Source organism: Aquila chrysaetos, chromosome 5 (genome assembly GCF_900496995.4).
Source record: "Aquila chrysaetos chrysaetos chromosome 5, bAquChr1.4, whole genome shotgun sequence".
NCBI classification, from domain to species: domain Eukaryota; kingdom Metazoa; phylum Chordata; class Aves; order Accipitriformes; family Accipitridae; genus Aquila; species Aquila chrysaetos.
Genome location: NC_044008.1, coordinates 27,769,209 through 27,783,226, shown reverse-complemented (window position 1 = coordinate 27,783,226; position 14,018 = coordinate 27,769,209). Strand labels below are relative to the sequence as shown.

Sequence of the window (14,018 nt, the reverse complement as noted above, 5' to 3'; positions counted from 1 at the left end):
CAAAGGTCTTCAACGATAGGTTTCTTAGCTTTTTGCCTCTCTAAAGGATTTGGGCTCATGGCACTAGTGTTGCAAGAATTTGCATTGGTCTGCATACCAAGCAAGTATTATGGAGGATGGAGACAGAAAGTGCAGCGAAATTTCTTAGGGACACACATATTTTAGCCATGATAACTTAAGGACCAGTAATGCACTAGAAGGGCTCTGTGACTATAAGCTTTTCTGTTTTCTGGCTATTTGTTCTTACAAAAGTTACTACTGTACCCAGAAACCTTGTCTCACTTAGGAGCACAGATACTGGCACAAAAAGAGCTGTGCCTTTATGTGTATTTCAGTATATTTGGATTGTTGTTTATGTTTGATCTTTAATTCTGGGTCTGCAATTCATCTTTTTATTTATGCTAAGTTATTGATATATATTTAATTTTATTTGTATTTTAAGATAACATTCTGTTGGGGGAATTATTTTTCCTCTTAGAAGTGCCATAAATGATGCAGTCCTGTCTTTGCTTGATCTGTTTGTGTATATGGTTAATGTAACATTGCAATTACATTTTTATTTGCACCTTACTGTGCAAGCTACATAGCCTCACATTCAGAAGTAGGTAATGGGGCTGTCATTTTAGTAGATCCACATGTGGGAATTGTAGGTAGTTTGCAATGCTCCCTCCCCTAATGATCTTCTAATGTAATTAACTGATAAAGCAGCACGATGATACCTTGAGCAATTTAACCCCAGTATTTCCCTCCTACTGTGGTTCCTCACGTGCTTGAAATGTGAATGCCTCAAGTCCTTGAAGAAATTTTTAAAGCAACATAGTGTTTTATCACGTTGAGTGATACATTTTACATAATTGGAGGATTTTGTTGCTTGAAAAATATCTGGATTTTCCTCTCTTGTTTATTCCCATGGTGAGAATGAATCACGAGTATTGGCAATGAATAACATATATAACAGGAATGAAATGGCATCAGCTTTCAAGAACATTTCAATCACCTCTTTTGATTAGCCTCAACAGGGAATATTAGATATGACTTGTGTGCTTTTTTAGCTTGTCTGCCATGAATTGTATAGGATGTAAATTCATCTCTGTGAGCATGTACAGTTAACAACGAAATAACAGTCCTTCCCTAGATATTATACAATAGGATGGAATGATTTACCTATGTAACTTAGGCAGCTTTGGAAATGTAAATAGTGCCTTATTCTGGATGACTCAAGCATGATTAATATGAAAGCAATAAAGAGAAGGGAAGAAAGAGGTTGATTGGTATTTGTAAGGCCAGGAGCCTCTTACAAGCAGACATGCGTGGCTTGTTTAGACAGCGTTTATAGGTCATGCTGGTTTTCTTTTAAAAAAAAAAACAGGCTGTACTGTATTCCATCATCTCTACTAACACACCTAAAATAAATCATTCATCATCAGATGCCTGTGGAAATAATTGGGATTTGACAGTAATTTCAAATGATTTGGCACTGTAGGAACATCAGGCAAGTTTCTTTCTCTAGATACTCACTAGTTGCTCTTTTAAAGTCCTACCAAGTTACAGACAAGAGATGATACTCCAAGCTGAATAACTGCACCATCTTCCCTTTGCGGACAGAAATAATTAGGCATACACTGGCATGTTATGAATTCAGAGGAAAGGACATACAGTACCACCTTTTGCTGGTGATTCTACTTGGCTTCTTTATTCTGCAGCCATCTTCTGGTATGTTCAGCTCTCTTTTCTCAGAAATCTCTCTCTGCTCCTCAATCCTGCTACTTCATCAAATGGAAATAGAGAAGAAAAATACTGCTATCCAAATTTAGGCAGATGGACACTTAGCATTATCTAATGGCTCTAGTTTACTGCAACACACTGAAGGAAACCTGAATCCATTACAGGACGGAGACATTGGGTGTGATAGTGATTTCTCCAGTGTCAGAATGCTGACTGTAAAGAAATGCTCACTTCTGGATAATGATATATATCAGATAACCCAAAAGTGGGTTGACTTTTACTTTGGGGATTAATATTATGAGAACTAGGCCTTGATGTCGTTTCCACTGAAACAATGACTGGAATTCTCATTGACTTCAGAATAAAAATAGTCGACCACATATCCTCCAGTGCTTAGTTTTACTGTTTTGGAGATATGTTGCTTATTAGAAAGTGTTTGGTTTTGTTAATAATATTTATGGAGACAAAGGAACTGGAAGGGTAGTTAATTGCCAGAAGTTGATAGTTTTCATAAAGGAACAGAAGATTCTTGTATTTAATGAGTGGGAAGAAGAATGGCAAAAGGGTTAGGAAGATACAGTCCATTTAAGCAGCTCTGGTAGCTGAATACAACTGTAGCAAATCAGCTGAGCTATTCCAGTTAGCTGGGAGTCTGGCCCATACAGTCTAAAAGCATCCAGCATCATACCTGTTCACCTTGCCAGTTCCCATGACTAAGCTGTAAAAGTGATGAATTGTAGCAGCCTATAGTAAAGAGCATAAAGGAGCACCAGTATACATGCAAGCAAAGAAGAAAGCAGTAATGACAGCTAAATAAAATCCTATTTCTGTTCAGATCTGAGGTTTTGTCTATAAATCAGTGTACATTGCTTGTAAAAGAGTGGTGACAGAGAAAAGCTAACAGCATTTCTTAAGAGCCTCATTCATTCTACTCCATTGATGAGCTCCATGGAGCTCATTTGTTGTGAGGGCTCTTCCAAATGGGGATGCATTTCCCAAAGGAAATTTTATTGATGGCAGTCAGTAATGATAAGTGAGTATCTCATCACTGCTTAAGAAACTTTGTTCTCTTTGCAGCATTTCTTAGTGAAAGAGGCAATAGGAATTTAAAGCATATAAACTGTATCCTTATTCAACGGATATCCTCTTGTGGCATCTTCTAAAACACAGGAGGCTTAGGTGGCTTCACAATTTTGGAAATCAAATTTCCTCCAGGGTAATGGGAAAAATTTTCCAGTTTAATAGGAAAAATTCCAGCATTCCATGAGCTGTGAAGCTATGGCAGAAGAATGTAAGAGAAAGCAGCTCTGTAAAGTCCCCTGCTGCCTGGCTTTTCGTGTTATTGTTGGCACTGCAGCAGCACTGTACTACATGGGGGACATGGACATCTATGCCCCATCATAGCATATTGTCTCTCAGGAATACACTGACCTAAGCAGAAGAAGTAGTTTCACTGACAGTCTGAAATTTCCCCAGTGACACAGTTTGATTATGTCTCTGGCTTACGTTTGCATTGCAGAATGAGGAATGTTTCTTCTAAAGGACACGTGGTGGTTGGTAGAAGCCAAAGCTGTTTCAGTCTCTACATTCCTCTTCCTTCTTAGCAGGTACTGGGGCTGGAGAAAGCAGGAACTAGTATTTCAAAGTCAGCTTGTATTAGACATTAAAAAAAAAGAAAGGAAGAAAGAATGGGAACAGAAAAAAAAGAAATAAGATGTGGTAAAGTCCCAACTATTGAGCCAGAGCTGGCATAAATCAGTGTAGCTGTGTTGCACACAGTAAAATTAGGGATGTTATGCTGATTTACACTAGCTGAGAATCTGGCATCCAACTCATTTGTGAAAGAAAATGAATGATGGAATTAAAAACCACCAAACTAGTTCTTTACAATATCAGCTTGGTGCTTAATGCCACTCCAGCGAAGCAGAAAATGACACTTCCATTTTAACAGTTTATGACTTTTTCAAGAAAAAAATAAAGAAAATATGCAGCCAAAACCCAAACAAAGCAGCTGAATTGCAGGGTTTCAATCTCTTTTAGTGATGCATTTCTGGAAAACAATTTTCTGTTTTACTGGTCACGGAAAATTAATCATATGTTTGATGATTTGTATTCTGCTGTTGTTGTCTTCTCTTCAATTTTTGGCTCCATGTTATTTAATTTCAGTAAGTGTCACTTCTAAAGGGAACAGAATGAACTGAGGGCCTCCCACCTACGTATCCAGGGCTTTTATCAGCATGTTTAAATGACTGTTGGGTAGTCTGCTACAAGCCTTTTAAACTTACCTGCTAACTATTGTTAGTTCCCTCTTCAGTCATGGATGCATGTATATGTATAAATATATATGCATGTATATACATATAGGTATATATGTATGATAAATACTTTGGCACTGGTTAAGGATGAGACCAGTAGGTTTTTTTACAGAAGGTATTCTAACCCTCCATGTAGTTTAATAGAGAATGTTTTCAATTGTGGAAGATGGAGGTGATTGGAAGCTGAGAGTTTTTGAACATCTAGAATTTAGTGGAAGAGCTCCAGTTCTCTCTAGTAGCTTCTGTAGAGTGATCCAAACCCTATAAAAACATTATTTTATTCTCTTAAGGCCATAGGGATTTTCAATAGGGGGCTCAACATGACTACCTGGTGATTCTCTCAGCAGCTTCCAAAATGTGACATGACTAGAAGAGCCCTTTGAGTTTCCAGAAGCCCATACAGATGGAATTGCCATTCCTTGCAGCTTGCCTGGCTTTGCTTCTGCCCTAGATTTCAGATAAGGTGGACAGCTACCATGATTTTCACCCTTAATTACCAGAAAGCCAGTTATGTCTTTTCCTAATCTGTTTTATGCATTTATTCACTGTTGTCATACAGAGTGGTTCACCAACTTTAATGCAGTGGAATGAGTTAGGGAAATGCTATTATCTCCTACTTTATAAGTGAGGAACAAAGGTAATGAGAAGTAAAACGCTTTTAAAAATTTGTCCAGATAGTTTCACCAGGATCATACAGGACATTGAGATGATGTTGAATGCAGGACATTGAGACCCCTAAGATTTCTAACTGCAATGGAGTAGCAAAGGCAGATAATAAAATGTCTTCTGTATTTCATGGGGAATCCTGAACTCGGTGTCAGTGGAGCACTGACTGGAACAGGAAAGACCCAAACGTGTGCAACTGTTTTCCAATGCCTTGTGATTGACTCTGTGAAAACAAAATTCTGCATGTGGCAGTCTGATGCTCTGCTTTATCACATGTTAGGCAGATGGAACAGAATGTTCTTTAAACTGTCTTCTTTATCAGAATTAAGGTAATAGCTTATCTGAAGTTGGAGAGCAGTTGGGAGGAGGAGGGGACGCATGTGGAGAACATGTCCTGCTCTTGTACTCATGGTTTCCTCTCTTTTCTTTTTCAGTGAGTATGTTTTTGAACACATTAACCCCCAAGTTCTACGTTGCCCTGACAGGCACTTCCTCATTAATCTCGGGACTTATTTTGGTAAGTAGTAGATATATTAATATCACTTTACAAATTGATTTCATTATCCAGAATGGGATTTCAGGCTTTATCCAGATTAATAGGTGTCTTTTTTTTTTCTTTTTTTCCTTAAACTTACATTTCTGCAGTACATAAAATTTGTATTTCTTTATTCATACTTCTTTTTCTGTGGGAACAAAAAAAAAGAGAGAGAGAAAATGTTTCAGTGCTATGTGTCTTTCTTTGAAGAAAAAAGTCTTGAACGACAATGTGCCCCACTAACAACCCTACAGTAATTCATAACAAGTGTTTGCATGTTAAGTGTTTCCATCGACAAGTGCTACAGAGAAAAAGGCCAGTAAAAAGAAGAGTAGGAGAGGTACCAACTATCTCAGCTTAGCATGGTCCTTTTAGAAAGTTACAGCAGGATTTATTAGAGAAACAGCGAGCAGGTTATTAGCAATGAAGCCTGTTCTGGTGCCAAGATTCCAAGGGATAATTATTTCAGATCTTCACTTTAAAAATCTTTTTCAATACATATCTGCCTATTTGTTCAAGGTCTGAGGAGTATTTTTAAACCATTTAAAAACCCCTTCTCCCATATTAACCCCTGAGGGCTTCATTGTGCAAACTGATGCAGTGGAGTGAATCATAATACCATCACAGTGCAGGAGTCCAAAGCAGAGCATTTGCTCTGGATTTTATTTAATGTCTTCATAGAAACAAATGGAGGTAAAAAAATCTAAGTATCTGCATGGTGTACTTAAGGTATTATGCTTATACTGGACTGTTCTGTTTCCTCACTGCTGAGTTGGCTTTCTATTTATACAAATGAATAGAATAGAATAGAATAGAATAGAATAGAATAGAATAGAATAGAATAGAATAATCATCTAGTCCAACTGACCACTTCAGGGCTGACCAAAAGCTAAAGCACATTGTTAAGGGCATTGTCCAAATGCCTCTTACAGCACTGACAGGCTTGGGCCATCTACCACCTCTCTAGGAAGCCTGTTCCAGTGTTTGACCACCCTCTCGGTAAAGAAATGCTTCCTAATGCCCAGTCTAAACCTCCCCTGGTGCAGCTTTGAACCATTCCCACGTGTCCTGTCACTGGACATCAGGGAGAAGAGACCAGCACCTCCCTCTCCACTTCCCCTCCTCAGGGAAAGGTTGTCTTTGTTTAGTCTTGTTTGTTCAGTCCATCTTAGGTGCTTTGTCTAAAACAAGTTGGACACTTTTAAAATCTGCTGGATACCAGTTGTAGACCCTCCCTCACCATACCAAACTAGGCATGTAATTGGAAGACCAATGAGACCAATTTTAGGAGTGTAGTTACTGTAGTGGTAAGTGGAAAGAGAGAGGCATGGCTAGGGGCTGGTTCACATCACCTCGGATCTACTGACCTCAGAGAAACCTGAAAGCAACTAGGATCCTGACTAAACTGTATCAGTTTGGTGTGGGAAATCCACACCTCTCGCTTCCACATTGCCTGTAGCTGATGTAGGCAAAGAAATGGCATCTTTGACCCCTGAATGACTGTGAGTTCTCATCTCATCACTTAGATGATTTCAGGTATAAAGCATCAGGTGCACTGCTGCTGTGCCTTGCTCTGGGGTTTCCTTGTAGCAGAAGGCAATTACTTAATGTCTGCACCTTGGGCATTCATCATCCTTGTATGGATTGAGCCCCAAAGCACAGGACGGAGCTCCAGAGACATCAGCAGATCTTTCAGAATATGAACAGGAGCCAGACCTGTAAGACTTGGATTCAGTTCAGCACAACTCACTCAAATGCATGGGAGGAAAATACTGAATGTTACATTCACTCAGCAAGAAGAAACATTCAAAAGGCCAGGCCCCACCATCACCGCCAAGATGAGAAGGAATGAGAGAAATAACATGGGTTCCACAGGCACAATTCCATACTTGTTAGAGAGTGAAGACAGCGGGAGGAGGTGGCAAGAAAAAGACAGTTTGTGCCCTATGGAAATACCTTACAGAATCAAACAGGAACAAAAACACTGAAGAGAGACTAAATTACCTGTAACTAAATTCTGTGTATAGCATGATTGCAAATGTAGGTATATTTTATATGGTAGTCATGAAGGCAATTTCTGAGGAATGAGCTCAGTAGGAGACTTGTGAGCAAGACATTTCTAAAAGTGCTGTACTTTGATGGAAAGTACAGGAAGGAAGTGGCAAGGAGTATTCAAGACTGTGATATGAAGAAGGGGCAAAAGGGCACCAATAGAAGCCTTCCAAGAAGAGATTAGACTGAGTGAGCCTTAAATGAAAAAATTCACTTAATGCTGCATGACAAAGTCCATTATGAACAAGTTGAAGGAACAGTGAGGTGATGGAGGTGTAGCCACAGACTGAAAGAAGATTGAAAGCCTTTTTTTGTGGACCTTCACTACTGCTATCAGTTGTAGTCTGCTGTTCATATGCCACCATCCTAAGTGTGCAAAAGGTATATAGGCCAGGCAGGTAACAGCAGGAACCCTAGATTGTAGGGGCCGGTGTCTGTGCTGAGAGGAACAAGTGGTCTGTAAATTGGATGATGGAAAAGGAACTCAGCAGACATGGTCATGGAAAGAAGAAGCTGCAAGTGGAACAGACCGTGCATCAGGAAAGACAGCTGAGTAGGATCTAGTGAGGTGGTGCTAGCCCGTCACTAGCCCAATAGTGCTTCATATTAATTATTTCTTAATATCCTTGCTGTTTACCAATGGCCCTGTAACATGCTGAGTTGCCTACATTACCACACACTTATCTGTCACACTACACAGCATCTGCAGTTCTAAAGGATTCTTAGTCCTGCTAATGGTATTAAGTGAAACTCTTTTATAAAATAAACATTCTCTTGTCAAATCTACATTGCAGGGATATTTTTCAGACTAGATGTAGTAACATTCCTTGGAATTTTCCACCATATGGTCTGGCAGATTTCTTTCCATTATCAGTTGGCTGCAATTCCTAATCAGAAGGAGAAATCACAGCACTGCAGGTTATGAAATGATGGAAAATTCCATCATTTCAGAAGTGTGGTAACTGATGGGAAAGTGAATGCTTTTCCTATTTCATGTTTGGGTCATGAAACAATGACTCTGCAGAGTCCAGCTTTGGGCAATTGCATGCTGCGTGACTCCTTTGCAAAACACTACTCTCCCATCTTATTTTGTCTATTACTTTGTTCTCATTCGTTAGGTAAAATTCTGGCCTTGCTATAGGCAATGTGACTTAAATGAAGCAAGGATTTCAGACCTTTTTGCTTTTCTGGATAGCTCAGAACTGTACAGAAAATACTTTTCTATCTATCTCAAGCATTCTCCTTAATAATTACTTGACTACAGCACATCGTTTAAAATGAACAATTTAGCGTATATTAAATTCATCTCTGCACTATTTTAGGCATCAAAAATAGGAACCAAATTAAGTCCAAAGCTCCATTAGAAATATTGTATTGGAAACTTGGTTCCACCACAGTTACTTTTAATCCAGTAAAAAAACAGGATTCTGTCTCACAGAATACAATGAGCCTCATTGTATTCAGTGTCTGAGAGGCTAAGGTTTTCCACAGGTAGGGTAATAAAACTGTCATGAAACACAACTGACGTCCAGTAAATGCTGTGAACTGGAACTATGTAAATGCCACTGAGATTTCTAAATAAGGCCACGTATTTAACATACAGTTATCACCAGAGTGAAAGTTGGTTAGCAAGTGCGGGTGGCGTTTGCACTGCAAACTGATGGAGTCTTAGTTCTAACAAAGCACAGGCAGAAATGAACCCCAGTCTTGAATCTCCACCAAGAATGCCCCATTATTCTATTTCAGAGCTTGGGACAATAGTAAGAGTTTTCTGCTACACACTGAGAAGCATTCTGCAATGAACAAATACCAGGTCTTTCAGAGATAAGAATTAGAAAGCCAGTCTACAGAGGTAGAGAATGAGTGCTGAGTCTGCACGCTGGCTAGCATTGAGCAGCTGGACTGTCTGCTACTACCCGAGTATGTGTATAGTATGTGAGAGTCCCAGACTTTTGTAGCCAATGGTACTAGTACATGAAGTCTGATAGAGGACCTGAGTAACACAGAAGGGACCTGTCTTATTTTCTGTAGATATTAATTGTTCTTCTTCTTGCTTAGTTACCTTTGTGTAGTCTTCTGCAGAGGAGCAGAGAGGTGACTGAGTTCTGGGTGTTGCCACAAACTCCAGGAAAGTCTGACAATTGTGCAGGGACAATCTTTGGCGGCTGAAAAGTGATACGTGGTAATTGTTCAAAGTTTCTGCTGTGCTCGGTGGAGGCTGCCAGGTCAGGGAGGGCAGAATCCTTGTAGGCAGTTCCTAAGAAACTGGAAACACTTGCCAAGGTGCAGCAGATGAGAGAGGAAGGGTCTGTAGGAAGACAGGCTATAACCGAGTCCACAGACAAGAGAAAGGTATCGTAAGTATTTGGGGTCTATCCAGTGTGGAGAGAATTACTATGCTTAGTCCAGGCAATACATTATTTTCTTTCCCATATCTGTATTTCCAGAGGTAGATGAAGTGTGATTAAATAGCTTTTTTTTTTTAATAAGCTGCTCATTAGCACCGCATGTATCTTCTTATACTGACTACTTGGGGTAAGACAAGTGGGGGTTCAGTAACCAGGAGCAAAGTCTAAGAGGATGCTAAATGGGTGTATTTCCTCCTGAAGGAATGGGGCTGCATAGCCTTCGAGACTGCTGTTAAGGACACTGAGAGCATGGTCAGAGGTGTACTGTTTCCTAGGACAAAGCTGGGCAGGACTGGAGGATCTGCTTGAGTCACTGGCTACCCCTAACAGCTAAATAAAACAGACCAGGGGCTTTCTTTGTCAGAAGGCAAGTAGCATTGTATAGTCACATCCATACGGATAAACACTCTTGCCTCCCAAAACAGGATGATCTTTTCCATACCGTCTACTGGAAACAGCCCCTGGGCTGTGATATCCCTAGAACACGTCCAGTCATTGCCTGGGACAGTTGGCACAGGCCAGGAAGTGTGCTAGCAAACAAACAGCACGGATGACTGGGCCAGCCAAACCTGTGGTGTGGTCCTGTTTTATTTATCAAATAGGTTTAACCATGGAATCAAGTTCTACTATCGTTATGCTGTTCCTCAAGAGAGTAAGTTTCATTTAAATCCATTACATCAATTGTTACCACCCCTTGTATTAGAAGAATACTCCAAATCTTACTCCTCCGAGACCTGGAAGCCTCATTACGAGGCTGAATGAGAACTCTGAGCTATGCAAGTTGCCAGCAAACAAAATCCTTTAATGCTTCTGTTGAAGACTCAATACACATACACTAGGAGAGGACTGCAGAGAGTGTTTGCTGTAAGAGAGGATGCCTGTCTCGGATATGATAAACAGGAAAGCATAATTCAAATCGCTGATAGACATCGCTACTTGGTTCAGTGAGAACCACCATCAAAACCATCCCTTGTGAACTGACGCATTTATGATTGAATATCTGTTCTGAAAAAACAGGCAGGAAGATCAGATATCCAAGTGATGCAGAATAGATTTGTTGCAACACAGAGAAATAAGATGATCCGGGATTGTCTGTATGTGAGAGCAGAGATAAGAAAGAGGATGACTGTAATGTTTTCATTGCACAGGGGAGGAGAAGTACCTGCACAGAAAACCAAGAGTAAAAAAAAGTCCAAAGCAAGTATCTGAAATGATACTTCTTATGAAATGAAATTAAGACTTCTGATGAGTGATTAACTGGCTCTTACTTAACCCAAGTATATTTGTCACCTACAAGTTGTTTTTTCATAGCCATGCATTTCTAGAAATCATCAATAAGGGTTTTCCAAAATCAAATACTCTTACATTAAGTGTTACCCATACCAGATTAAAAAATAAAAAATTCTAGATTTGGATTTCTAAACACACAAAGCTGGAAATGTTCAGAACAGGGTTTTAACTTGGCCTTTGTGAACATAATGGTTTCAAAGATCCCTTGAGGGTTTGGGTATGTTTGACCCTGTTCTGATTTGAAAGCACAGGCACCAACTAGAAAGAGCCCAGAGAAGTTTGCCACTGCTGGGAAGGAGACAAGGTCTGTGAAGATGAGCTCCCCTCCCACTGTATGTATGTGGCAGAAATGAGGTGGCCTTTTCTTTCAGAAGTGGTGCAGAAATGATCTTTCTCCTTAATTTCCTCTCTGATCCAGATCTCTTTCAATGGGTAATTAATCCTTACAGTCAGCTATTATTCTGCCAGATGATCTCTCATCTGCTGAACTGTCAAAAGCTTGTTGACTTCACATTGCTTTCAAACTGGCTGGTGCAGTTAGAAATCAAATTTGATTTATAGAAATCAGGTTTCAAAACAGCTGATGCTGTCTGAGAAAGGTGCAAAAATTCTGCGAAGAGACTTTATTGTTTTGACTTCAGTACCAGATTACAGATTACCTTCTCATACACCCTGAACAAATCACTGCAAGCAAAGGCTTATTATGGTGATGATTTATGGCTTTAATTTCTAAGACACTGTATGCATTGAGATCTGGCTGATGTTTCCTGGCCCTGGCTTCACTCAACATTGCAAATATTTTTCAAAGCTGCCTGAAACAATTTACGAGCTTTAATGCCATTTTTTAAAGTAATTAATGTATTTGTAAGTCTAGGGAGGCAGACTTAGAGCTGTGTCACATGTTCTAGCAAGTTCCTGTCACTCAGCTGAACTGTAGTAGTGAGCACATATATATATATACACATTCTTTCTGCTTGTAGCCTCAGTTTCATTGAAATTCAGCGTGACAGTTTTCCAGCTGGTATACATTTGTGCAGGGCAAGTGGGCTCAAGCATGCTCTTGTACTGCTCACTCTCCCTCTCTGGATTTTACTTTTTATCTAAAAGCTGATTATGATGGAAATAATGAACAGGAATTTATTAGCACATTTTGAAAAATCTGGCCTTTTTCTTCTCTTAAAGAAAGTACGAAGCTTGTTAGATACGGTCTGTAACTGCCAAGAGTTTTGAGCAGCCAGTCTGGCAGCTGTACTTCAGTCCCTGACTTACATTACAGCGATACTCTTACCGACTGTCCCTTGCCTCAGTACAATCTTTGATTCCTAACAACCACTCCCTCTGTGGCTTGTGTGCCTTGATTTGTTCAAGCTTCAAAGTTTCCAAAGATGAAACAGAAACAGATGCTCACAGCAGATCTGTGACTGTACCTTACGGCACAGCCTTTCTCTCATGGTCAGCCACACGCTGCCTGCTTAGGTTATGATGCTGCCTTAGATCATAAGATTTAAATTCTAAGCCTCTTAGAATGTGTTGTGTGCCTAAGAGCATGAGAACAGCTTAAACCAAAGCTGGCTCACCTGTGCCAGCTCCCTGTCCACCATCTCCAGCATTCGGAGGCAGTGGTGCATGCCAGGGGAAGTGTATCAGCCGATACAGCTGATCAGTGTATCAGCTGATATTCCTTAGCCTTCTGTCCCTGGCTCCCGGGATTCCCATCTGGCCGCTGCTGCAAGCGCGTGCCAATGGAACGAGTACAGCAACAAACACACTGTGGAGCCTGTGTCAGGAGGAACTGTCCAGGCTGTGTGGGTTTTCGGTGGTACGCCTGGGATGTAGAGTTCACAAAGATCTGGGTGTGTTTATGTCCTGTTTCTCTGTGACCATCTGTTTATCTTCCCAAGTGCATGCTTGTGACCTTTATGTGTTCACATAGCCCTTCTGTCTTCTCCTCATCAGACTGCTCCATTCTTCCTTGTTGATGTCTCCTAGATGAGCCATTAGATTGTTTTGGAGACCGAGTGATCTCCAGGCCTGCCACGCACTCTTGTGTGAACTTGTCTCAAGTGGCCACCAGCTATGTTCCCACTCCATTCCAGTGCAGCTAGGGTCAGCTTCCTCCGTATGCATGCTCTAGATGCTTTAACAACACAGCTGAGCTTAGGGGAAGCCCCAGTGTAGAATGCATTGGAGTATCCTTTGGAAAGGAACATTTTCTTACCATGCCAGAAGGTTTATCTTCTGGTTTTCCCCTATGGAATGGTTTAAAGGGGGGAAAAAACCCCATACGTCTTGTTTACAGACAATCCCATGGAGACAGAAGTCAGTTCAGTTACATAAAGAGCTCATGAGAACTTAAAAATGAAAATATATTGTGGGAGGGAGAGTGTAGAGCCCAGCCCGAACCTCTCTGCAGCAGGTAGACTCCTAAGAGGCCTTCCAGAGCCTACTGGCTCCTGACCGGCCCATCAGAACCTGCTCGACAGCGTGCCGATGGTGTCAAAGATGTGAATGCAATGCTTTCACTTGTTGCTGATTGTGCCTATTTGTAGTAAGAATTAATAAATAACCTTTCTTATTTTTTGTGGAGATTTTATAAAAGCTTTCAGCACTGGCAAAAAAACATGGAGGCACCAAGTAATATAGAAAGGGCAAAGATCATTCATTCGCAATTTCTAGTGTAATCAATTCTACAAAGTACTGTCAAATATTTCAAAACCCCTTTGATTTGCTTTTGTTTCAGTTGGTATACAGATGTTTTGGTGATGATTCAAGTGCAGCTGCAAAGTACACTCACTTTACATACTCGTTATAAGCGTGTGTGCCTGTACAGTTTTTACAGTCAAAACCTTTTCTCTCTTTATATGAAATTATAGTCTTCATTTCCAGGTTTATGTGGTTTCCTGAAATACGTGTACTCTTACCCAAGAATATAATTTCTCAGTGAAAATACCACAAATATATATTTATGTATATAATTTCAATTACAAGGTGTTCTTTTAGGCTGTGGAATGATTTTCCAAGTAGAGC

The 14,018-nt window shown here is 40.2% G+C and overlaps 1 protein-coding gene across 11 annotated transcripts in view; it reads left to right on the top strand.

Moving 5' to 3' along the window:
• Window positions 1-14,018, top strand: part of ST7 (suppression of tumorigenicity 7) — a 156,085-nt gene that overhangs the window by 77,922 nt on the left and 64,145 nt on the right. For all 11 annotated transcript variants that reach the window (XR_005932366.1, XR_003923422.2, XM_041123434.1 and 8 more), the window contains one exon: window positions 5,141-5,223. Coding sequence is in view for 9 of the 11 variants with exons in the window: in XM_041123434.1 (XP_040979368.1) it covers window positions 5,141-5,223 (83 nt within the window). In the remaining 2 variants the exon portion in view is untranslated. The remainder of the gene's footprint in view (window positions 1-5,140; window positions 5,224-14,018) is intronic.